Below are 24,610 nucleotides of genomic sequence, written 5' to 3'. Positions count from 1 at the left end.
ATGGCAGCTGAGTGAGAACAAGACTTAAGAGACTGGACGCTGGAGCTTCCTTCTCAAGGTCTGCTGTGATCCAGGGGCACAACACAAGCTCAGAGGGAAGGAGACATTTCCCTGGGTCTGGATATGGGAGCGAAGATGGAAATAATTCTGTTTCTATTAGCTGAGCAACTTCGTACGGTGCCTGGACTGAGGAAGACCAGCAGTGTAGCAGTCGGTGATGCCTTGTGTTTTTGGAGACCTGAAGGCTTCATCAATCCAATGTAGCACGAATTGGTCTTAATAATACAATGGTCTCACATATCAATGGTGTCACATATCATGGGGGGGGGGAGGGGTGAAAGTGGAAAGGTCAAGGAAGCAGAGCAGCCAGGCACTAGTTCTCCCCTCTATGGAATCCTCAGATGTAATGGGGAATCCTGTCTCTACAAGACCTCAGAACTCATAGTACAATCCGCTCATCCGTTCCTTCACCCACTCGGCGAGTTTACCATAGATACATATTGTGCTAGATAATTTTTGTGTCAGCATGGACAGAATTCTGCTTGGGCTATCTGGGAAGAAGAAATCTTAATTGAGAAAACGCCTCCACAGGATTGCTTTGCAGAAAAGTCGGTGGGGGCATTTTCTTGCTTGGTGATTGGTGCTGGAGCACCCAGCTCACTGTGGCAGTGACACACCTGATGGCTGTCCTAAGAGTTGTAAGAAAGTGGGCTGAGCAGCAAACCAGTGAGCAGACTCCCCTGTGGCTTCTGCTTCAGTTCCTGGCCCTGCATTCCTGCCCTGCTGGAGTTCCTGCCCCCGACATCCTTCAGGGATCAACTGCTATGGGGAATGGCAAGCGGCATGAACCCTTTCTTCCCCGAGTGGATTTTGGTCACGGTATTTTATCACAGCAATAGAAAATACAACTAAAACACAGGTGCAGTCCTTATGGGCGCATGATTTAATACAAAGCTGGGCCGCCTGGCTCTCATCTGCTCGAGTGTGGAGAAGAAAGACACGCTGGCTGCCAGCAAGCGTAAAACTGCGCCACACAGGTGAGGCTAGCAGCAGAGCCTCCAGCAGGCTGGCCTTGGGGGGTTGGTTGGAAGGCTTTGTTGAGGTTCTGCCTGGAGGAGATTTGCTGCAATATGCCTGCCTCCTTTGAAGCTGGTTGCTAGTGATTTCTTTCCAGCTGTCTTTCTTTCACTCCCAAAGGAGGTCACAGGCTTCCAGACTGTACTTACAGATGAGGACGCTAGAGCAATCAAGGTGGAGCTGGTTTTAGGGCATGAGGCAGACTGGAAATAACTGTCTGTCCTTCAGGCACTTGCTCTTGTAGGCCCTGGCTCCCAGGGTGACGCTTTCTCCTCATGGAGCAGTGCCAGGGAAGATGCAGACAGGCCTTTATCTCACAGTTCAGGAGAATCATGGGCTCTTGTCTCCCAGAGAGAAGGAGAGGGCGCCTGTAGCCAGTGTGGAGGAAGGACCTCAGAAATGTCCACAGCGAAGAGGGCAGATGGCAGAGCTGGGGAATCGGGGATGGAGATGATTTCATGTCAGGATGAGGCTGGGGAATCAGGTACACAGAATATCAACCTATCCATGAAATGTTTACCTCTGCTTGTCTGTGGATGTGCGAATGGTACTGTGAGCAATGCAGTCCAGTCATGAGCATCCCCACTGGTACCTACCTGTCTGCAGTGTGTTGATCCAGCAAAGGCCACTCAATGTGCTAATGGCAGCTAACTAGGGCTAATTCTCTATAATGTTTGAAGTCTTTACAATGACTGAACCGGGGGAAATAGAGTCTTTTCACTGTGATGGAGAAAGGCGCTGTTTGGTGATTGTGTTCAGTCAGGTGCAGAATCCGCATCCCAGCATAGAGGGCTCTGTGACCCTGACCTCCTTTCTGTCCTGTCCCTCACAGTCTTGGACAGCTTACAGTTGACAGATGGACACTGTCCCTTCAGGACCCAGTGCCTTTACAACTCCTGATCTTCGAGAGAAACAGAAAACTTCACCTTTCTCCCAGTGAGGCATGTGGGCATGTACACGTACCTGTGTGAGGAACACACTCACATGTGTGTGCAAGTATGCACATTCACATTACTCTTACAGGCACATACACACATCGTGCATGCTTGCACCCTCACAGAGTACACACACAGATGTGTACACAGATAGAGTCATCCTCTGCATTTCCCCCCAAATGTCATCTGTACAAGTCTCCTGCCCAACTTCTCTGGAAGGAATGTGGTTCCCGGGCCACACCACTGGCTCAGTATTGGCTCACAGTCACACGTGGTTTGGGAAGGCCTTTTCAGGAGGCTGTGTTATTTCTATACCTGGCAGTCAGCACAGCCGTGTCCACAGTGTGGGGTTAATGGTTGAAGCCATGACGGAAACATGTAGGTGAAAGACTGGCTGCACAACCCCCCGGAGAAGTCGGCCATTGTGATGGGACCCACGTCTTTGAGTCCCTGGTCCTTGCCGTCCAATCCTCTGTGGCTATGCTTTACTTCCTGTCGTAAGACAGGAAGAGAAGCAATGGAGACTCCATCCTGAGATACTTCCAGATAAAGAACCTCTCCAGAGACAGAGTCCAGAGTCTTTGAGTTCTGCTGCTTAAGCCTCATGTTTAGTAAACTCATCTGCAAAATGAAGTTATGATAGAACCTTCTGAACATCCTCCATGAATGTTGGCTATCATCATCGTTGTCATTATCATCATCGTCATCATCGTCATCACCATCATCATCGTCGTCATCATCATCATCGTCATCGTCGTCGTCGTCACCATCATCATCATCATTGTTATCATCATCGTCATCATCGTCACCATCATCATCATCACCATTATCATCATCGTCATCATCATCGTCGTTGTCATCATCATCTACATTACCACATCAGCAACATCTTTATCATCTGATCATCACCACCTCAACAGCACCACACCCTTATACTCATCTTCATTGTCATCACCAAGCAGTGGCTGTCTCCTCATTAGCATCTCTAGCTGTGGCATCATCATCATCATCATCATCATCATCATCATCATCATCATCATTATGTCATCATCGTCATCAGTAGCAGCATCAGTATCTTGATCATCATAACATCATCTATTACATCATCTTTATTATCATCGTATTGTATCACCATCACCATCATCGTTACGGTAAACAGCAACAGTAGAGTGCTCATATTGAGTAAGGAATCCTTGGTGCCTGTGCCTACCAGTGCTGTAAAGCAGAGCGAGGTTAATCTTAAAACTCGCCAATGCATGGACACCCTGTGCCCCCCATTGTACTGTTTATTCACCTCTGATCCCCACCCCACTGCTGAGTCATGAACCTGTCACTCTCTGGGCCTGTCTTGTCACTGTGAGACCTTCCTGCTGCCATGCCCATTCTTCTCCCTTTCCTGAAGTCCTCCTGCCTTCTACGCTGTTCATTGAATCAGGATTACCCCCATCTCACAGTCTTGCTGGTAGAGATGTGATTTCTGAGCATTGAAGATGAGTCCCGGTTTCCCTCATCAGGGATGGCAGGAAGTTAGAGGGGCTCACACTGAAGGCCAGGCATTGTGCCGGGCATGAGGGCTCTGGCTTGGCTCAAGCTTCATCTTCTTACCCAGGGCCCAGCACGGGGCTCTGATAAAGTACCTGGCTCAGGGACATTTGTGCAGTAAATTAGTGCCTTAGTCTTTCTCCTTGCCAGATAAGACCTACTATTTAGGGAATGTGTTTATTTTTCTGGGCAGAAAATGCAGAGAAGCTCAGAGTTGGAAGGGCACCGGGGCCCAGGTGCTGGTGACAGGCTGCATTGGCAAGGCTGACTGAATTTCTGCACGGGAGCTGCCAGCAGAGAGGGCAGCGTGTAAGGTCCAAGCCTGTGGTGGCTTGGGACAACAGGTGCCAGAGCAAGGCCATCATGTCAGATAAAGGAGGTGGCTGTCAGGCTGGCTTCCATTAGACCAAACTGCAGCATGTCGGTTCTTAAGAGTGTCGGTTCCAGAGCTGGAGAAAGATCCAGAATTCTCGGTATGCAATTGAACGATGTTGCCAGGGACCAACAGGAAAGTCAGGATGGGTTCATGAGTATTTAAAAAACAGCTTTTTTATGTCTTCATTGATTTCACAAGGGAGAGGCAGGTATCTGACAAGTGGAGAGAAGGGGACATATTGTGGAGGGAGAGGAGGAACTGAAAGAATAAACAAAGGGTCAGATAAGAGCCTGGTGGAGGAGGGCCTGCCAGGCCAGTGGGTGGTGCCCAGCTGGGATTCGGGGAATCCTCTGAAGAGGTGACCCTGATGGTAAGGAGGATGGATGGGCCCTCTGCAAGACCAGACAGAGTGCACCCAGGCGGAGCACACCTAGGCGGAGCACGCCCAGGCGGAGCACACCCAGGCGGAGCACACTCAGATGGAGCACACTCAGGTGGAGCACACCTGGACAGAGCACACTCAGGCAGAACACACCCAGGGAAGCACACCTATACAGAACACACTCAGGCGGAGCACACCCAGGTGGAGCACACCCAGGTGGAGCACTCTCAGGTGGAGCATTCTCAAGTCCACTCAGGCAGAGCACAGCCATGCAAACTGTCAATGCGGCACACTAGTGACTCACCAGGAAGAAAACTGCCTGGAATCAAGGAGGTAGTGGGACTCAAAGCTGGGTGAAAGTCAGGCTAGGGCCGTGGGTAGCATTGTCTTCTGAGGGGCCTGCAGGAGAGTGGGCCATGAGTTACCAGTTTTGTAACCATGCTAAGCCTGTGCCCAGGCGGACCTCGGTAACCTAGCCCATGATGTGAGAAGAAGCTTAGGTAAGATATAAGACCCATTTCCTCACTACTCTGCAACTGTTCCCACTCCACTATTCTTGTGTCCCTGTCAGACCTGCCTTGGGCCTGAGATGGAGTCCCACCCAGAAGATGATCTGTCACGCTGACCCATGGGAGGAGAGAAGCTTCCATAAGACAGTTTGTTGCTGAGATGTGTTCTCACGCCTCCCAGTCGGGTCTGGGACTTGCTGTACAGAGGATAAGCTGAGCTTTTCATCATCCTGCTCCTACCTCTCAGGGCTGGTATAGCTGTGCACACCTGAGCCCAGTTTTTCCAGTGCTGGAGACTGAACCGGCCGCTCCCGGCATGTCAACTGAGCTACGATGGCTGCAAGGAACAGTATTCAACATCACGGCAGTTGCCAGAGTGGAAAAGGTTATGAGACATTTGAGAACAGGGAGAGGGTCGTTGGTGGGTGGTTTTGTGAAGCCTCATAAATGAGGGAAGGAGAGAGTGGGGACACAGAAGGGAATTGCCTTTGTCTCCTGGGGCACCCTAGGTCTGAGCACACCATGAAGCACGGTGACCTGAAGAGCACACCTACCTGTGTGTCCTCACCAACAGTCCGCAGCAGCATGAGAGAAGCCAATGCTAACTCTGGGGAGCAGGGTGGTTGGCACAGCGAAGCAGAGCAGGAGCTCCTTAGGGTTCTGTGTCTGGGGGCACAGTGTGGAGCCCAGGTGTTGGCTGGAGGTGAAGGTGTGTTATGCCCAGATCGCGGAGTCCCCTGAAAACCAACAAGGAGACTGAGTCCCATATATAAAAGCAAAGAGACTTTCTTTAAGTCCAAACTCGGACTCTTTGTGTATTCAATGCATTGGTGCCATACACCTCACCCCCGTGTCTGCACTCGGTGCGCTATTACCCAGTTCGCGAGCTTCGGGCAAGGGGCTGGGGGTTAAAGTACACAGACACACACACACACACAGCGACACAGGTCATCCTTGAATTCCCCAAGAATGCCCCCTTTAGTGTGTTCAGGGGCAGATTATATAGAGATAGCCATGCCCTAGTCAAACCCACCAGAAACCACTCTCCTGCCATCAGGAACTCCTGAAGGTCTCGTGCTCAGAGCAGCTGTAGGCACTCAGATCAGGGGAAAACAAGTTGATTACAAGAAATTCAGGATCTGGGGTCTCACTGCTCCCAACACATTGGCACAATCAGAGACTCTTGAGCTCAGTTGGGGTGGGGTTTTTATAATAGCAGAGTTTGGGATGAGGAATTTTTAAGGTTCAGGATCCCTGACTGATTGACATTTGTCTAACAGTGTCCTGGTGAGGTGTGTGCTGGGCTAAGGGACACCAGGTGATCCTATGTACGATGGTTGGAACCATACAATGGTTAGGTATTTCCTTTGAAACATTAGGTACCCTTGCATGGTCTGCTCCTGGGTGGTGCCTGGGTGGTCTCTGTTGAGCCTGTAATGGCTGAGCCCTAAAGGTGCATGCTGGGAAAGAAGGACGTAAAGAGGGGTAGGTGTGGAGAATATTGACGTTGCTGAGTCCTAGTTTGGGTCATGGTGGCTCATGACTGACAGGGCATCGTTCTGCCTTTTAGAGTTCCAACAAGGGCTGGTAAGGGAGTGATAAAGTCCCCGAGGACAGGAAGGCACAGGGTGGCATGGGTTCTTAGGGGAAGTGATTCAGCATTCAGGAAGCAGAGCCATCACAGAGCTCATGGCTCCAAATGACTTAGACTTCAGTGGTGGCAACGGGAAAGCCATGTGATGGTGATAGTAAACCAGACCTTCCTTGCTGATGGCACCGAGCAATGTGCCAACAGTGTGCAAAGCCTTTTTATAACTGCCCAGACAGCTACATACAAGCGTATCATCTCACCCAACCACTCCATGGCTCAGGAGAAATGAAAATTATGCCCACTCAAAACTGTCCACGAATGTTTGCAGGGGCATCATTCACCATCAGCAAAAACTGGGGACACTCCAGATGTCTGTCAACTGAGGAAGGGCGGATTAACCAAAGCAGAATGTCCTCACAGGGACCGTCACTTGGCCATGGGAAGGAACGATGCGCTCATACATGCTCCAGCAAAGGTGAACCGGGATTGTGACACTCCCCGGAAAAACCACGCACGAGGGGCAGATGTGTGATTCATTAGCAGGGAATGAATCCCCAGAGGGGGCTCTCTGTGGGAACGAAAGCAGATTCTAGAATACTGGAGGGGGTGTTGTTAATGGACTGGGGGACATGAGGGAGTTGGCGGGAGACACGGGGTTCCCTTGTGGAAATAGTGAGGTGCTCTTAAAACTGTTTGTGGCTGCACATTATCTGAACGTATTTAAAAAAACCCACAGAATTATACACTTCCAAAGGGCAGAGTGTGTGCTTGAGAGGTAAGAGCTCAGGCTGTTTAGGAAAGGCTATTTCAAAAGCGCAAGCCTGGGGATGGGAGACGGAAAGGGAGGCGGAAGCTGCTGGGTTGTTGCTGCAGGCTTGTGGGTGCAGAAACCACACTGTTCTGCTCCAGAAGGGGCACAGCAGGAGGACTGGCCTGAGGGCACAGCCCAGGACTGGCGATGGGGAGAGGCATCTGTGCATCATTTGAAAGCGGATCAGAAGCGGATTCCTTCCTGCCCAGTGACTTCTGAGGTCGGGGAGATGTGGTCTGGCTCGGCTCTGGGCATCTGGGCGGGTTCATGCTTTGAAAGCAGCAGCAGATTAGAGAGCCAAAAGGAACAGCTCAGTCCAGCATGTCTGCCTTGGGACGGCAGCTCCGTCTATTGCTTATAGCTCAGCAGCACATGAGAGGTCACCAGCAGTGTAAATCTCTCTAGAAACATTTGTGCTCAGAAAGCAACAACAGCAAGACTTACTGTAAAGCCAGCATGCCTGTCAAGCCTTTGGAAAATGCTGAATGCTGAGGAAACAGCCCTGCCGAGGCCACACAGCCTCCTCCCTCAGGAGACACCTACAGTAGAAGAAAGTGTTAACAGAAGAGGGCACTCGAGGGGACACCACTACCCCATGTTTCCTACTTTGCAAGTGTTCCCGTGGTGGTGAGGCGCTGTCTGTCACGTGACGATCTTTCCTCCGGGAAAAGCTGCTTCAGATCTGAGCTGCTCTCTTCCCACCCTTTTTATGTCGAGGCCTGGATCAATAGGTGCGTCCCCACCCCTTGGTGCCCAGAGAGACCGGAAAACAGCAAAGCCAGTTAAGAGACAGGCTCCTTTGAGGTTGGGCAGGTGATGTTTGCCCAGGCCTTGCCGCGGGCCATCTTCCATATCGATTCCCAATGCGATACTTGACGATACAGACAGAGGAGAGGTGTAATTCTGTAAATTAGGCAAGGCAGGGAGGTTTCGGGACATTTAGGATTGCTGACCAACAGTCTGGGTTAGATTCCTGGCGAAGCACGCCACAAGCATGGACCGGTGAAAGAGAACACTCTGGTGATGCGTCTGTCTGAACCATGCCCTCTTGCTGCCTCTGCTGGGCGCTTCTGCCTTCCCAGGGCATCTCTCCCCTTTTCTTAATATGTCTGCAAATGATCAGCACAACCCAGGATGGAGACCCAAGAGAGGAAGCCACAGATACATAGGAACGAGAACATCAGATACACAAATGGTAGACCTGAGCAAAAAGAAACACAAGGCTTTTCATCATGGAGATGGTTTTGGGGGGCTGGGGTAGGGAGTATGGGAACGAGGATGCAAAATGAAGAACATTGTCAGGACATGGTCCTGCTGGCACAGCAGCAAGCGTGGGAAGGAGCACTCCCAGAGCACCGGAGCACCAAGGTTGGGTGCAGGCAGGCTTACGTGCCTGAGAAATGGGCCTTTGTTCCCTGAGGCAGCTGAGAGCCTTGGATCCCCTCTTGGGTCTCAGGCATTGAGGGCAGAGAGAAGAAACTGAGCCTTGACAGCTCAGGGAGAATGAGGGAAGCATTGGATTCCTGGTGATGCCCTATTGGACTAGAGAGAACCGGTGTCCTTGGGACCCCAATCTGTCGGAGGCTGGATGGGTGGTGCGCCCATTGGCTTGGCGTGGGTAAGAGAAGAGCCTGTACCTGTTGGAGCTGTGACCTCCTGCAGGGAGTGGAGGGAGGGGAAAGGCTCAAGGCTTGGTGGTTGCAGCACTGAGTACCAGGAGTGAGGCTCAGGGGTCTGGCTCCCGAGAACCTTGGTTTCTTTTGCTCTTTGCCTCATGCCTTGGGCGGCCAAATTGGGCCAGCAGACAGAGCCTTTCCATCAGCAGAGACCGTGCTGGGAAGCCCTGCTCTAGGTGCAGTTGGGGCCCCCATAGGGAAACAAAACCAGGGGTATGAAACAGGGCTTGGCTTTCAGTCAGCATTCTTCTCACCGAGGCCACTGTGCTGTAGGATAAACGGTGCCCACTGACTCACAGGTACCAAACCTCAGGACAAATGTACCCAGCACAATGGCAGGCACTCCACACCATGGCAGGCAGGGCTCCTTTGTTGGTATATGCCTGAAAAGACAGTGTATACAGCTCACCTTGACCACTTTGGAGATGGATACCAGCCCTTGGAGTACGTTGATACCCCTCCCCAACCCGCCCACATAGCAGGATAGACACCTGGCAGAGGAGGGAGGATGCCATTTCTGCTGAGCAGTAACAGGCTTTGGGTGGTCCCCAAAGTCATGTGCATCTGTCCTCTGTCCTTTAGGAAGCTCACTGATTCTGTAAAGCAGGGCTGTGTGGCTTACTGGTGCACTTGCCTTCAGGGCCGGCCTCCGGATGGCTGACATAAATTCACACAGGATAGAGTCCCAGGAGGACCCAGGCAGCTTCTCACTTTTGTGGATGGGAGTCCCCAGCCTGTACTTCCTTCCGGGTCGAGCAGGAGGCTCTGAGCTGTGCCTGGCAGGGGATTTCAGGACAGGTTCCTCCCCTGTGATGGTACTTGTCAGAGGGTAGCATGAGGACACGTGTCCAGTATGTTTGCTGAGGGCTGGGGCTACCTTTCCGTCTGTACAGTCACCCCAGCTTCCGTGGCATGTGTCACAGATGGTGGCTCACACAGCAGACATATATCCTTCCCAGTCCTGGGATCTGGGACTCAGAGTTGGAGGATCACCATTGGCCGAATGAGTGTAGAAGGCCCACCCTGAGTGTGGGCAAATGGTCTAATCTTCCTAGTATTCTGGACGGAACAAGAAAGGCAGAAAAGATGGGAAGGCACAGTCTCTCTTTTAGATCTTGGACATCCCTCATGTCCTGGAACAGGATGCCAGTCTCTGTCTTCACGTTTTTCTTGATGCTGTGGGAATTCACTTCGCCAGTAGCTTTGGGGTACCAGCCTTAGGCTTGGCCTTGTGTTCTGCGTCAGGACTGCTAAGCTGGAGAAGAGTGTGCTCTCTTTCTTGGGCTGGCTGGTGCTTGCGTGCTTAGAGAACCAAGCAGCGGACAGATGGAACCAGATGCGGCTTCAGCCCTACTCTGGATTTCTGAGTTTGTCCTTTTCTTTGTACCCCTTAAATAAATCATTTTTTTTAACCTGTTGTAGGTTCACACATCACCTCAATTCTGCTCTCTCCATCTTCTTAGGACCCCAAGATGACAATCGAACAGTCCGGTACAAAGCTCCATTTCAAGGTCCCAGATTTCACCAAACCTGTAAACTTCCTTCACCAGTGAGGGGGAGGGGATGGCATCTCCTAGGAAACCCTCAGGGGCACCAGACAGGTGTATGTATCTAGGCCTTCACACGGGACAGTCATAGTGTACAGGATTGACCTACTCATTGCTATTAGTCTCAAGTGGAGTTTGTAAGATATCTTTTGGATTGGTCCTTGGTCACCTGGAAGGGATACATCTTCCTAAAATCTCTCACTGATAAATAGTGCCTGGTGCTGGCAGTGCCCAGACAGGCCCTGAGTCGCTGATGTGAGCCATCCAGCTGATTCCTACATACCTCACATCTCATGCTGGCAGCCCCTCAGCCCACCCTGAAGGCACCTGCTTCCATCCTTTCTCCTCACACCAAGACCAGCCCTGTGGAAAGCAGGTCACCCCGCCCCTCCAGCGCTTTATTCTCTGGACGCACCAGCTCCTTGGATATTTTAAGCCCTGTCACTTGACCACCTCTCTCCTTTCCATTTCTGTTTTCTCTTGGTCCCTTTCACCCTTCTCTTTTTAAGTAAAAAAGAAAGAATACAGCGAATATACCGCTCTCCTCCTACTGAAGTGGGAAAAAAGAACCCACACAAATAAGATGTTAGGAAGCTCAAGCGGGCAATTTGGGTTTAGTGTGAACTCACTCATTTCTGGGCCCACACAACCCACTCCCTGCCAGGGCGTCTTTATTGCCAGGGTCCCTGCTGGGCCCCACGAGAAATGCAGATAGAGACCGAGTGACCTTAAAGCAGGATCAGACGTCTTTTATTGATGCATGCACTATTTCAACCCACCGTTCATGAAGGCTAGAAAGAAAGGGAGCGTGGAAAAGACACAAAGAACCAAGAAAGGAAATAAATTATAAGTGGCTCCTAGATGGGTATTTTTACCCAGGTCTTGCTTCTGTGACTAATCTGAGTGCTGTCTGCGGTTGAGAACTCTGGGTCTTCTCTTTGGGCCCAGGGATGGAAGGCGGCAGTAGGTTTGTCTGACAGTGAAGCCTTGGCTCCCAAAGACCAACCAAGTGTCACCTCACCTGGATCTCCAAGCAGGGGTTCTCTGGCAGAAAGGCCAGGAATTATCTGTATCAGGAGAGAATTGGCAACACTGCATTTCATTATTCAACATTTGGCCCGTGTCTCTTTTTCCTTGGTGTGTAAGGACTTGGGAAACGGTGTCTGGTCACCATGGTCCATCAACAGTCTCAGGAATGCTTAGGCAGTCAGAGATGTGTGGCCACAAGGGGGCGGTGTCTGGCTTCTCAGATCCACTCCCCTGGTGACTGTTACCTGCTTCCTGCAGGTAAATTGCCCCCTTGCCTTTCTGCCTAACCCTTCAGCAAGCCTTACTGGATCTGCCAATTATTCAAAAGATGCAGCCGAGCTGTGAGCTGTGTGCCTGCTCGATTCCGGCAGGTAGGCGGGAGAACAATGGATCTGGAGCTGTCGGCCTCCGGCAAATCCTGTATGTGCTGCCCACAGTGGTGATCTTTGCTGGGAGTCTTTTCCTCCAGGACTTTCAGAGTGTCAGTGTGTAAGTTCCAGAGCCAGAGTGGGGCAACAGGGGGGGTGGCCCCCCAAACACAGCACCACCCCTTGGGGTTTGGGTACATGTTCCCGGGATCACTTCCTTTATGGAGAAACGTTGATCTTTTTACACCCAGATTAGCTTCATTTCCGGTTCCTTTTCCTCCCGACGTTGAAACCACAACAAGATGATGCTCCCAGCTGGGAGGGGACAGCACACAACAGGCAGATGAGTGGGGGGCTTGGGAGTATCAGTACCGAGTGGCAGACTTGGGGTCATCAGCTGGTGACTTGGAAAACATTTAATTACTTAGAGCAAACAAGATGGAGGGAGAGCCAATTAACAGAGAAAGATGCTCTTTAGAAGCTGGGAACCATTCCCCCCCCAAAGCGTCAGCTGGTTTTCTAGGGAAAGGCTGGGCACCTGTGGGGTGCCTCAGAGCAACAGGGAGCCTGGTGGTCCCGCTTCCTCTTTTTCTCTCCTGTCAACTAACCCAACCTGTTGCTGGGCTTCTGTCCTGGGAAACTGGTACCACCAGGGATGCTGTCCCAGGGGTTGCCTCCAGCACCCCCTCCCAGCACAGACCTGCCCGGAGGATGGAGCCTGATAGGCTCTTGGGGTGCAGCTGAGAGGCTGGTGGAGCCCTGAGCGTGGACAGGACTCTGATCCATGGTGATCAGCACATCTCAGGGCAGGGGAGGGCATTGCCCTGCCGATGGAGGCAGGATGTGGGAACGGGAGCTAATGTCCATGCCCACAGCAAGGCCTGGTGTGGTCTGATGGACTGAGGAAGATGGGAGGGGAGGCCGTGTGAAGACAGGCAGGTTTGGAAGCGACGCGTCTCCAATCCAAGTGTTCCGGCTTCACTTCTGTTGCTGTGATAAAAATCAGCACAGGGAGGAAGGCACTTATTTGTCTTGAATTCCAAGTTGTTGCTGCAGGGGAGTCAAACAGTTAGTCATGGCTCACCCTCCGCTGAGAGCAAAGAGAGAACAAGCATATCCTCGCTGCTCTTAGCCAGCTTCCTCTTCTCTTATACTGTTCAGGACTCTGCTTAGGGAGTGTTGCTGCCCACGGCGGACTGAATCTTCTACATCAGTTATCAATCAAAACAATTCCCCAGAGACTAACCAGATCTAGATATTTCCTCTCAACACTGTGTGTCTGCTTCTACCAATCCCTGCCTTATTTTCTGAGACAGGGTCTCCACTTAAACCTGGAGCTCACCCCTCTGATTGGCTGGCCAGCAAGCCCTTGGATCCTCCTTGTCCCCCCATTCCAGCATTGGGGTTTCAGGTGCACTGGTGTAGCTGGCTTTTTACATGGTGCTGGGGTTGTGAACTCTTGTCTGTATCCAATGGCAGCAGACACCTTATCTACTAAACCATCTCCCCAGCCCTCCAATTTTTGTTTGTTTGTTTGTTCGTTTTTTGAGGAGAAAGGGACGTGTTGAGGATTTGACTCAGGTCTTGTCTGTGCGAGGCATAGTCTGTGCTACTGAACCGCATCCCAAGCTGGTGTTTGCTAATTTGTTCAATTAGTGGCAATTGTTAGGGCAGCCCCCAAAAGCTAGCACAAAAACCTGGGGGTGCAGTGCTAACTCTGACCAAGCGATGGGATAACAATCCCTATTTTCTCACAACTCTCATTCCTTCTTGGTGAAGTGGGTCCTTTGACAGCCTCTGAAAGTCAGCACTCAGGCCTGTGGGAATCAACGCTGTCGGACAAGATCCTGGCGGTAGTGCAGAGAGACCCAGACGGAATTCCTTCCTCTGGGACAGAAGAAATTCTCTTCCTCCCCACTCACCGAGGGAAGAGGCACTTTTCACCATGTAACACATTAATATGGACTTCGTGGTCTAAAATAATGGACTTTTGTTCTCTGCGTTCTCAGTGCCAGAGGCCAAAGCTGAGGGCTCACCAGAGCCAGTCCCTCCTGGATGCGCTAAGGGCGTGGTCATCCGTGCCGCTTTGCCGGCTTCCCCTTGCTCAGCCCTCCTTATTGCCCTTGGCTTGTAGATTCAACTCTTTAGTGTCTGTGGGCTTCTCTGTGTGTTCAGAGAAGCAAGTCAAACCTCACCTTGGCTTGCTCTTGGAAAGACACCAGTCACTGGACTGTGGGTCCAGCCTACACCGAGCATGATCTCACCTCAAATTACGTAATGTGTCTATAACGGTGAATCAGATATTAATTTATATGTTGTGGGAGTTAGGACTTGGACATGTCTCCCCAGGGACCACTATTTAGTATATATAGATTTTCCATATAGGCACATGTACAGCCTATATATTATGCATGTAGCATGCCATATTATACATGCATGTATAATTTCCTTCATGTTCTAAAATTGCACCTCCCTTATAGCTGCAACCCATGTATGCATTAGCATGGATGTTTGCATATTCTGAGCTGGCATGACCAGAACCAGCAGGCTTTATATCTGTTCCCAGCTTTGCAGTGAGGACCATAGGGTCTGAATTTAACCTTCTCTGCTGTTTAACTACCCTCTGAAAGCTTGGACTCCTGGGCTTCCCTTCCTTTGTCACAGAGTCTCCTTTCCCAGGAAGAGGTTGTCAGATTCAGCTTCTCTGGAAGCCTTACGGGTCTGACCTGGGTCCTCTGCGTATATGTTACCACTGTGAAGCTTGGTGTTATTGGGCACCCCAACAGTGGAACCCCAGCTGAATCTCTGACTCTGCTTTTCCTCCTACTGGGTTGCCTCGTCCAGCCTTAATATGAGGGAGGTGACTGGTCTTCTAGTAACTTGTTATGTCATGTTTGGCTGATATCCCTGAGAGGCCTGCTCTTCTCTGAAGGGAAATAAGAGCACTGGATCTGGGGAGAAGTGAGGTGAGAAGTGGGGAGGGCTGGGAAGAGAGGAGGAAAGGGAAACTGCAGTCGGGCTGCAATGTATGAGAGAAAAATAAATAAAATAATGTCAAAAAACATAAAAAAATATTGAAAGTCTCCCTGATCCAGAATGGAAATGAGTGTGAGTTAGCTGGAAGCTGAGGCCTCAGCTGAGAGAGAGCAGACAAAATGATCAGCGACCGATGGCCACGCCATTCCCAGTGACCTCCCAGGCTCTTCCAGGTGCTTCATTTACTATAAGCACTTTCTTTGTTTCCTAGGATGGAATCAGCTTTGACAAACGCAGTCTCTGTTCCTGTCATCTGGATGTGGAGATATGTGGTTCTTAAAAATCAAAATGTCCAGGGCTCTGCAGACACGTGGCAGAGGTCTCCAGACCCCCAGCAGGTAAGTTCCAGGGTTCCCAGAAGACATAGCCGAGGAGGAGAAGGAACAGCAAGTGCGTGTTTTGTTGGAAAGGAATGTTTTGTGGAAAAACAATGCTGTACAGTGCAGGAGCAAAAGCCCAAAACAGGCTCTGGAATGGGAATGACCCGGAGGAACGACATATCAGGATATACGTAATGCAAATGGTGCAAGGAGCCCTTGGCTTGTCTGCTAACTGGAAATATTATGGAAAACCACACAAGCCATGTGTGCACCCGTGTATCACATAGGCTATGGCCAAAGTAAGAACCACTGGTGGCAAATTGCTAGTGCCATTTGAAAGGGAACAAGACTTTGGAAAGTTTTAGCTTGACGTGTCCCTGAAGTTAGACTCAGACCGCCTGGCTTTCGGATTGTCATCATGTGATGTTTCAGTGACAAGGGAAAGTAATTGACCATGTTTAAGGAAAATCAGATTAGAAAAATCAATTACACTTAACGTCTGTTCCTGCAAGGCTGCGAGCCACTGAGACCACAGCTCCCTCACCGCGCTGTCTGCGGAAGTGGGAAATGGGTCGTAGCAAATGGAGGAAAAGAAAACAAAAAGAAATGCTTATTACGGAAATGTTCACGCACGCACGCTGCTCAGAATACTTGGGTTTGACACTCAAAATTATAGGAAGCAATCACCCGAAAAGCTGTTTGTATGCGACCAGAAACAGGATTTAAAAGTTATTCTTGGGCTGGAGAGATGGCTCAGAGGTTAAGGACACTGACTGTTCTTCCAGAGGTCCTGAGTTCAATTCCCAGCAACCACATGGTGGCTCACAACCATCTAAAATGAAATCTGGTGCCCTCTTCTGGCATGCAGGCATACATGGAGGCAAAACACTGTATTGTATATGTAATAAATAAAATCTTAATAAAAAAAGAAAGAAAACAGCTGCATATTTAAAAAAAAAAAGTTATTCTTTCCCCAGGAGCCTGAGATAGGACTGCAGCGAGGTGAAGGCCAGTCTGGGCTACAGTCAGGCAGTCCGAGATGCGGACTGAGGCCTGTCTCCAAACTAGACATTGTTTCAGCACTGTCTAGGTCGCCACCCTGTGGCCTCTGCTCAGGCCATGGCTGCAGGTCACATCAATAACCTGTTCCCCAAACAAACAGAGCCACCACTTTAACTGCACACGGTGAACAGTTTGTATGTAGCCCGGCCTCGACTCTTCCTCTATTGTTCCTGTTATTAATAAGATATGGCAGGCGCTCTGACGAGGAAACAGACTTCATTTATACAGCATACAAAGGGCACTCAAGGAAGGGTCTAGAACATTTATCTTACAACACTTTGCTGCACCAAAATGTCACTGAACACACTTGCAATTGTTGTTGGGGTTCAGAGTCCATCCTTTCTGCCTTAAGAAAATGATGTCCCTGGGCACCTTCTTGGCGGCACCAGGTCATCGGAGTTACATACCAGGCTGTGAGCTTCCTGCTCCCCACAGCACGCCTGTTTGTCATGGAGGACAGACGCTCACGCCAAGTTTTCAGTTGGGAAAGCATGAACCTGAGTCAGGGGCTCCGTTCCCCAGTATCGCTATAGAGATAGTGTTTGACTCCACAGGGTGTGCTCGGTAGATCCAAAAACCACGCGTTCAGAGCCTAAAAGAAAAAAAAAGCTCATTATTAGGAAAAAAAAAAAACCCTCCAACCTACTATGAATTTTGTCAAGGATTGAGAAACCCCTCCATTAAGGAGTTTAAAATAAACCCTGACTTGACTTATATACCAATGTAAAAATGAGCCAAAATGACTTTCAAATAAATTATGCTTAAGGTATTTTAAAACTGCCACTTCGGAACTGTGTTCCCTCCGTTACCCGAAGCGTCGTCTCTGTAATTCATTGCTGGGGTAGGCTGTGTCTGGCGCTGAGCACAACAGTTCAGTTATGTTGAGAAACTGTACCCGGCTCTTCAGAACACACGTCTGCACATCTCCACAGTGAGAGTATGGCGGAAGAAAGATCCTCCTGCCTCCTGTGGAGGCACGGTTAGATTCCGTTCGGTTGTATTTCACCAATTTGTAGGGAGCGGACCCCTATGTGCTTCAGAGTTTTTCCATTTAGCAAATCACAAGGAAGCCAAAGCACAGAAAACCCAAGGGCATGACACAGCAGGAAGTCGCCCCAGCGCATCTCAGAGGAGGACAGGCAGGGAAGCCCAAAGAAATCCCAACAACACTCACTGACTGCCAGGCAGAGAGCACCAGGGGCGCAGCAGATGTTCTGGGCAGAGACATTTCGTTTATTGATTTCAAAAGCCTGCTTTCCAAAAATCATTACTCTCCCCAGGAGAGTGGGGTAGTTCTGGACACTCGCATACTCGCCGTTTTTCGGTGACAAACCTTTTCTTCTGTAGTCTAGGGCTTCATGCGTTTTCTTTCCCGAGGACTGCAGCATACAGAATGCATTTGAAAAGAGCAATCACTGGAATGTCAGAGTGAATTATGGGGCTGGTTTAAAAGTTCACAGGAACCCGTGACATCTAGCCAGCCCCCCATTCCACCATGGCCGTGATGGCAACTCTGTTCACAGAGTGTCAAACCCAGCAGCAAGATTAGGGCGACTCTCTCAGCCAATCTCATGTCACAGCCATCGCCCGAGATCTACTGACACTGGCTGCAGGTCTACCGAGCAGGAACATCCCATGTCTGCAGGGAAGTGGCTAAGGGCTCCCCATCTCACTGTGTGTGCCCAGAGACCCTCTCCTAGTTAGGGCGAATGCGGCTGTGAGGCAACACCAAGACCAAAGCACAAGTTGGGGAGGAGAAGGTTTATGGAGCTGACACCTCCGTATCACTGTTCATCACAGAAGGAAGTCAGGACAGGAACTCAAATGGGGCAGGAACCTGGAACCCAGATCCTGATGCGGAGGCCATGGAGGAGTGTTGCTTCCTGGCTTGGTCCCCATGGCTTTGTTACGGAACACAAGACCACCAGAACATCACCCACGATGGACCAGGCTCTCCTCTATCCTTTACTAATTAAGAAAATGCCCCGCAGGCTTGCCTGCAGCCAGATTTTATAAAGACTTTTTTTTTTTAAATTGAGTTTTCCTCCTCTCAGATGACTTTAGCTTGTGTCAAGTTGACATAAACCCATCCAGCACACCCCCTCAGTCCATTCTGCTTTTGTCTAGACTGCTATAATCTTGACTGCAATCTTGTTTCCTCTTGGATCTGCCCTGTCTTTGAAAACTCTGATTTCATCTGTTTGGCCAGCACACTTAGCTCCTGTGTTTGCTCAAGAACTAAGCTAACCTCACTCATAGCTTTCCCCAAGTGTCAACACTTTCCTGTTTTTCTAGTTCATTGGCCACATGCTGTGGATTAGATGGGTCCTAGGGTTTAATGATACTTAATGTTGTGAGAGCCAAAGGCTGGAGAAATACTGAGGCATAATGTAGTAAAACACAGATAAATAGATAAACAAACAAACAACCAAACACAGGACTGTACCGAGAAGCCCCTCACAGCAGCTTCCCAAAGCCGCAGCAGTAGAAGCTCCACTCATGCGCCCTCCTGCTTTAGCGTGGAATAGATTAACCCGGATGTTTCCCAGACACCATGGAAGACTGGTGGCTGCCCTGATCTCATGTTAGGATAAAGGTATGTGCTTGCGTGCGCCCACATGAACTAGTGAGTGGTCTCATGAGAAGCAACGACTGTCTTCACACAGCTGAGACACAAGTTCTGCTTCCTCACCAAGCTAATTCCACTGAAATCCCTCATGCTGTTGGAGGGCTCTGATGAAACACAGACATGCAATTTCTACAACAGGGCAGCTCCCCGGGCCATGCTGGACAGTCTGCTTGGGCTGTGTCCTTCCGCTGAGATGAGGCCAATGAACAAAGTCTTGAAGATGGGAACAACAGGGAGTTAGCACCCGCCAGGAGGGCAGTGAGGATCAGAGCCTCAACGGGAATGGGCACAGCCTCGACAGGGATGGCACAGCCTCTTCTGTATCTACTAGAGACCCTTCTCTCTTTCTCTCAGCCATGGATAAACCCCACTGTGCAATGATAGCCTCCTGCTGAGGAAGGGTCTGACTTGTAGAAATGGCTAGAATGTGAGTGATGTAATTTGCGTTGGCCTCCCCTGCTCCTAGGAGTTACCCTCGTGGCTGCCTCTCACACTGGCACTTGTCCTTGGTGTGAGAGAAGAACACTGGAGCATGGAGAGGCACTGTGTCGGGCTGATGTGTAAATGCAGGGATGAAACTACAGGATAGTTTTGTTTTCATTACTGTGCTTCAATCATGTTTAGAGCCTGTCACCGCACTATAACTTGCCAATGCTGTGAGTTGAATCTGTCAAACTCACATGCTAGTCTTTGGTCTCAAAAGGGCTTTCCTTCCAAGCTCTGTGTCAATGTGACATGTATCTAGCTAAGAGATTGCATCTGAAGAAATCCAGGCAGGTGAACAGACACATCAGAACTGTTTGACTATCTATCTATCTATCTATCTATCTATCTATCTATCTATCTACCTATCTATATCTGGCAACCCAGGGTCTTTTTTCCTGGTTTAGATTTGCTTCTCTAAAAGCAATGAGGTCCAATTTTGGTAGGTGGCACAATCCTGGGAGCTGAAAAGTTGGGAGAGCTAACTGTTGAATCATAAAATACTGAATTTTTATGAATGACTCTTACAGGAGTAGCGTGTATCACCAGGGCGGTGGGTGTAGCAGCAGAGGGGCTCATGCAAGGCTTCCTAAGATGCCAGCAACTCTTCATCTTCTAGAGTCACCTGGTGGACCATGTGAGGTGCCAGCGTGACGTCTGCAGGCTGTGGCGGGTGCCCAGGATGCTGGGGAAAGGGTTTTGCACTGAGAGGAAGCCCAACTGTGTGCGTTTTAGTTCTTGAGGCTTTGTGACCTCTAGCTGCTACGGGGAGATGTTGGGATACGAGTGTCTTCGCACACTGTCCAGTCACCCTTTTTTCCCTGTAGAGGATGAAGCTGTTAGCTTTGTGGAAGTGAGATTCCAAGCAGTGGATAGGCCTGGAGTGAGCTTCCTTCTCACACGGGACTCCACAACAGGCATGGCCTTAAGAGGGGCACAGTGAAGCCCACCAGGACGCAACAGTTATGGTCAGTGTGGAACGGACATGGTGCATCTACACTGTCCTTCCATGGCACAGACCATGGGGAAGGTGGCTTCTGGTAGGCAGACTCATAGCAATATTTGGACCTTAAATGATCTCTGAGCACTTTTAAAATTGGAAAATTTACCCATTTCAGTCTTTTTAAAACTTTAATTAAAAACTTGTTTTGCTGTGTGTGGTATTGCATACTCATGCAGAGTCCAGAGACTGATGTTTGGTGTCTGTCCTTGATTGCTGTTCACCTGATTGCTTTGCGACCAGGTCTCTCAGTGAACCTGAGGCTCAATGATTAACCGCCTACACTGGCTGGTCAACAAGCTTTTGGGGATCTGTTTTGCCCCCACTCCCTCCTAGGCTATAGTTATATGCCCACGCTACTGTGCATGGCTTCTAACATGGGTTCTTCAAGCTTGCATGGCAGGCACCTCTCTGAAACATCTCCCTACCTGAAAATGGCATTTTGAAAGCAAACAATTGATTTATTCCATAGATTGATACAAAAATAACACTAACGGTGATGTGGGATTCCCCTTTGTATGCTGTGAATACCATTGGTTAATAAAGAAGCTGCATTGGGCCTATTGCAGTGCAGAGTAGTGCAAGGCAGGAATTCCAAGCAGACAGAGGAGGAGAGAGTGGGCGGAGTCAGGGGGGATACCATGTAGCTGTCACAGAAACAGACTCACTGGAGCCTTGTTGGTAAACCACGAGGCTAGTGCTAAAATATAAAATAATGGAAATGGGATAATTGAAGATATAAAAGCTAGCTAGAAAGATACCTAAGATATTGGTCAGGCAGTGATTTAATTAATACAGTTTCTATGTGGTTATTTCAGGTCAGGGCAGCCGGGAAACAAACGAGCAGCCACTGCCAACATAATGCCATGCAAAATAAATTCAACTCCAGGTGCCAGAAAGAAGTAAAGTAGAGCGTGACACCTTCCCACTTGGTGGCTGGAAGTCACAGGGCCACTGAGGATGCCTCCAAGTCTCCTGAATGCACCTCTGTGCACCTCTGGAATATCCCATCCTAGAACAATGCAGGGAACATTTTTCATTTAGCCAATAAACTAAAGCAAGTGACCCAGCTTTGCATCTGCATCCTTTTCTCCTGAAGGCACAGGTTGGAAGAGGAGCTTGTCTAGAGATTGTCCCCCTCAGTATCCGAGGAACAGTTGTGTCCTGAGTCTTCGAGATCCGCACCAACAGCCACAGGTGCAAAGACATCCCCACAGGTGGGGATGTCCACACGCTTACTGCCACCTAGTATCTACTCATCATGGCTGCTTTGGAGGAACTTTTATTTTTCATGTAGCACGAATAATAAAAACCCAGAGTCAGATATTGGGGTTCAACCTGAAAACCAGAAAAACCAAAGCAGCCAAGCCACTATAGAAGTTTTATCTCTACCAATGCTGGGTGACACAGACCAAGCATCCTAAGCCTCTCCTCTCATTTGATATTCCCTCTAGTGCTGTGATTAAAGGTGTAGGCCTCTTGGATTTGTTTCTGCAGGGATCTTAGCCCAGGGTGATCTTGAATTTACGAAGATCCATTTGCCCTTGTCTCCCAAATCCTGGGATTAAAGGTGTGTGCCACCACTGTCTGACCTCTAGGTCGGGACTTACGTTTGCCCTTCTGATCTTTAAGCAAAATTTATTAAGACATAAATAAAATATCGCTATATTAGCAAGCAAATCACTCATCCTTTTAACCCAGCCGCTGCTTTGTGTATGCGGGGAGAGTAAGAAAAGTGGTGAGAAGGCTGGGAGGTAGCTGAGTTGGTAGCGTGCTTGCCTGGTATACATGAAGCTGTGTCCAAGCCCCAGTTCTGAATACACAGGCCAAAGTGATATGTGTCTGTAGTTCTAGCACTTGGAAGCTGGAGGCATGAAGATTAGGAGTTCAAAGCTTGTCTCACCTATGTAGTGAGGCTAAGGCCCGCTGGGAATACGTGAGACCCTGTCTCAAAAGAAGAATTGATAAGAAGCAAAATGACAATACTGGCTCTATTTGGTTGGCCCTCTTGCCTTTGAGATGAGTTTTCCTGGTTCCCTCCCCCCCCCCGCCCCCACGCATCTTTGAACAACAAGAAGCCCAAACAGTCCAAGTAATTGCATGGAATCAGCCTAGAAACTGGTACTTCCTTCATAGTTGGAAAACCAAAGTGGCAACATTTGAGGGTGGCTAGGCACACAGCCATGCTTTCTGGTATGTTCTAGACAGCTCCCTGGAACTGTCAACCAGGTGTTTACAATACTGGGCTCCTATGCCTCCATCTTGTAAAATGTTGCCCCTGACACGCGATTTCATGCAGAAGAAAAGCTTCCAGTGGGGCTGGAGAGCCGGCTTCATGGTTAAAGGTACTGACTACCCTTCCAGAGGACCTGGACTCGATTCTCAGCACCTTCATGGCAGCTCACAACTATCTGTGAGTTCAGTTCCCAGGGACTAGATGCCCTGTAATGATTTCTGAAGGCACCAGGCATGCATGTGGTGCACAGACATTCACAGAGGCAAAAAATATCTATAATCATGAAAAGAGAAAGACAGACAGGCAGAAAGGAAGGAAGGAGGGAAGGAAGAAAGAAAGGAAGAAAGAAAGAAAGAAAGGAAAAGAAAGAAAAGAAGAAAGACTTCCAGTAGGTTAGCTCACAATGATTGATCCTGAGGCCGGCTATCAGGTATGCATGGTTTTATTTAAAATGTGTCCAATAGGATTTTCCACTTGGAATGAACATTTTACCTCTTTCTGCATGTTCTCATAAACATTACCTCCTCGTTTCATGGAGTTTCTTAGGAATTTCTAGGTAATTTAACAGAGGAGCAGAATGAAAGTGTGGGGAGATTAAATCACAGGAGGTTCACACCGCGGTGAGGGTGCTCCTGCCTCAACCTCAGGGACGCACAAGTGAAGAGCGAGCGGGTGAAGTAACAGACCGGGTCATGCAAGTCCTCCTCGAGTCACTTGGTGTCCTTTGGCAGTTCTGGCGTCTCCTGTCACTAGCACGGAAGACGAAATGAGTCCGATGACCTCAGCAAATGGGCAATTGTCTTGTGGTGGCTGAGAGGAGATGGACACAGATGCCCCGTCGTCGAGCATTCCCTAACGTCTGAAGAGAATGTTCCCTCTGGCCCGTCTGCTGCTCTGAGCCCCGGGGGGGGGGGGGGGGGGGGGGGGGGGTGCGTGCACCTTACGTCCTGAACCTCCCTGGTGGCCGCAGCAGCCCCTGCCTCTCATCAAATGGCACTGGTTTATCTGTGAACAGCAGCACAGCACAAGATAAGCATGGGAGCACATTTTAATCGAGAGGGCAGTTGTCGTTTTAAGTCAGCGCTAGAGCCTGGCAATGTTAGATTTGTGTTTTCATGAGCCAAAGGTCATAGCATGAATGAGGTCTAAATATCATCACAGCAGACCACAGGCCACAGAAAGAAAGATATGTCTTCAAGTTATGTCGACCTGCCAGGAAGAGAAACAGATACAGAGTTACAGCGAACGGGGCCGGCAGGGGCCCGGTGGTGGTGGTGTGCGGTGCTCCTGACTTGGGAACAGAGCCTTGGACATGGAAATGAAGTGGGCGGGGCTTTGAGATTCCGGCCCGCTGCTCAAAGCTGCTGTCGCGGAAAGAAGCTAAGGGCAACGCGACAGGTGGGTAGGGGGGTGGAGGGGCGGGGGTGGGGCTGGGAAACATCACCAAGTCGACCTTCGTTCTAAAGTGACTTAGAGCCGGTCATTTCTTATGGAAACATAATCCCCAACAGTTTGCTCTTTCTCTCCGTAAACACATCAGTTCATAAATAACTTAAGCGTGTCCTCTGCATTCAGGACACAGTTCTGGCTGGAGTAGAAAAGGACAGAAGACGCGCAGCGGTGGGAGAAGATGGCAGGATGGAGTGTGGACGGGCGGCTCAAGCGTCTAGGGTGCGTGCGGGCGTCAGCCATCAGACACGGGAGGGGTGACCCAGCCGTATTTCTCATGAGTCTTCACCAAACTCTTGAAGGTTGCTTCGGCTTCCTTGCGGCTGAAGGACTTTTTTGACTTGCCAGCTTTCCTGCAGATCCGTCCCTGCGTGAGATGGAAAGAGACACCAGGTTAGAGGCTCAGCCGAGGACCCCGCTCCTCACAGGGTTGTTAAAGGGACGTACGGAGGTGGGCGGAGTTCTGATGTCTGAATCTAGGAGATGTGTTGGCCACCAGCAAGGATGATGGGACACTCTCGTCAGAGCAGACATGGAGGGTTACAACTTTGA

The 24,610-nt window shown here is 49.8% G+C and overlaps 1 protein-coding gene and 1 long non-coding RNA gene across 2 annotated transcripts in view; one reads left to right on the top strand and one right to left on the bottom strand.

The window, feature by feature from the left end:
• The first annotated feature begins 11,827 nt into the window (after positions 1 to 11,827).
• LOC126503199 (uncharacterized) lies at positions 11,828 to 24,320 on the top strand. The gene is made up of 3 exons (XR_007592217.1): positions 11,828 to 11,964; positions 15,091 to 15,217; positions 24,185 to 24,320. It is a non-coding gene; the product is annotated as an uncharacterized lncRNA (long non-coding RNA).
• The window catches only part of Ube2ql1 (ubiquitin conjugating enzyme E2 QL1), a 37,748-nt gene continuing 36,173 nt past the window's right edge, over positions 23,036 to 24,610 (bottom strand). Inside the window, exon 2 of the mRNA XM_050144733.1 lies at positions 23,036 to 24,425. Coding sequence (XP_050000690.1) covers positions 24,294 to 24,425 — 132 coding nt within the window. The 3' untranslated portion in view covers positions 23,036 to 24,293. The remainder of the gene's footprint in view (positions 24,426 to 24,610) is intronic.

This window comes from Alexandromys fortis, unplaced genomic scaffold (genome assembly GCF_014885135.2).
Source record: "Alexandromys fortis isolate MF-2015 unplaced genomic scaffold, M_Fortis_MF-2015_v1.1 scaffold_52, whole genome shotgun sequence".
Classification (NCBI taxonomy): Eukaryota; Metazoa; Chordata; class Mammalia; order Rodentia; family Cricetidae; genus Alexandromys; species Alexandromys fortis.
This window is presented reverse-complemented; position numbering and strand designations above follow the sequence as displayed.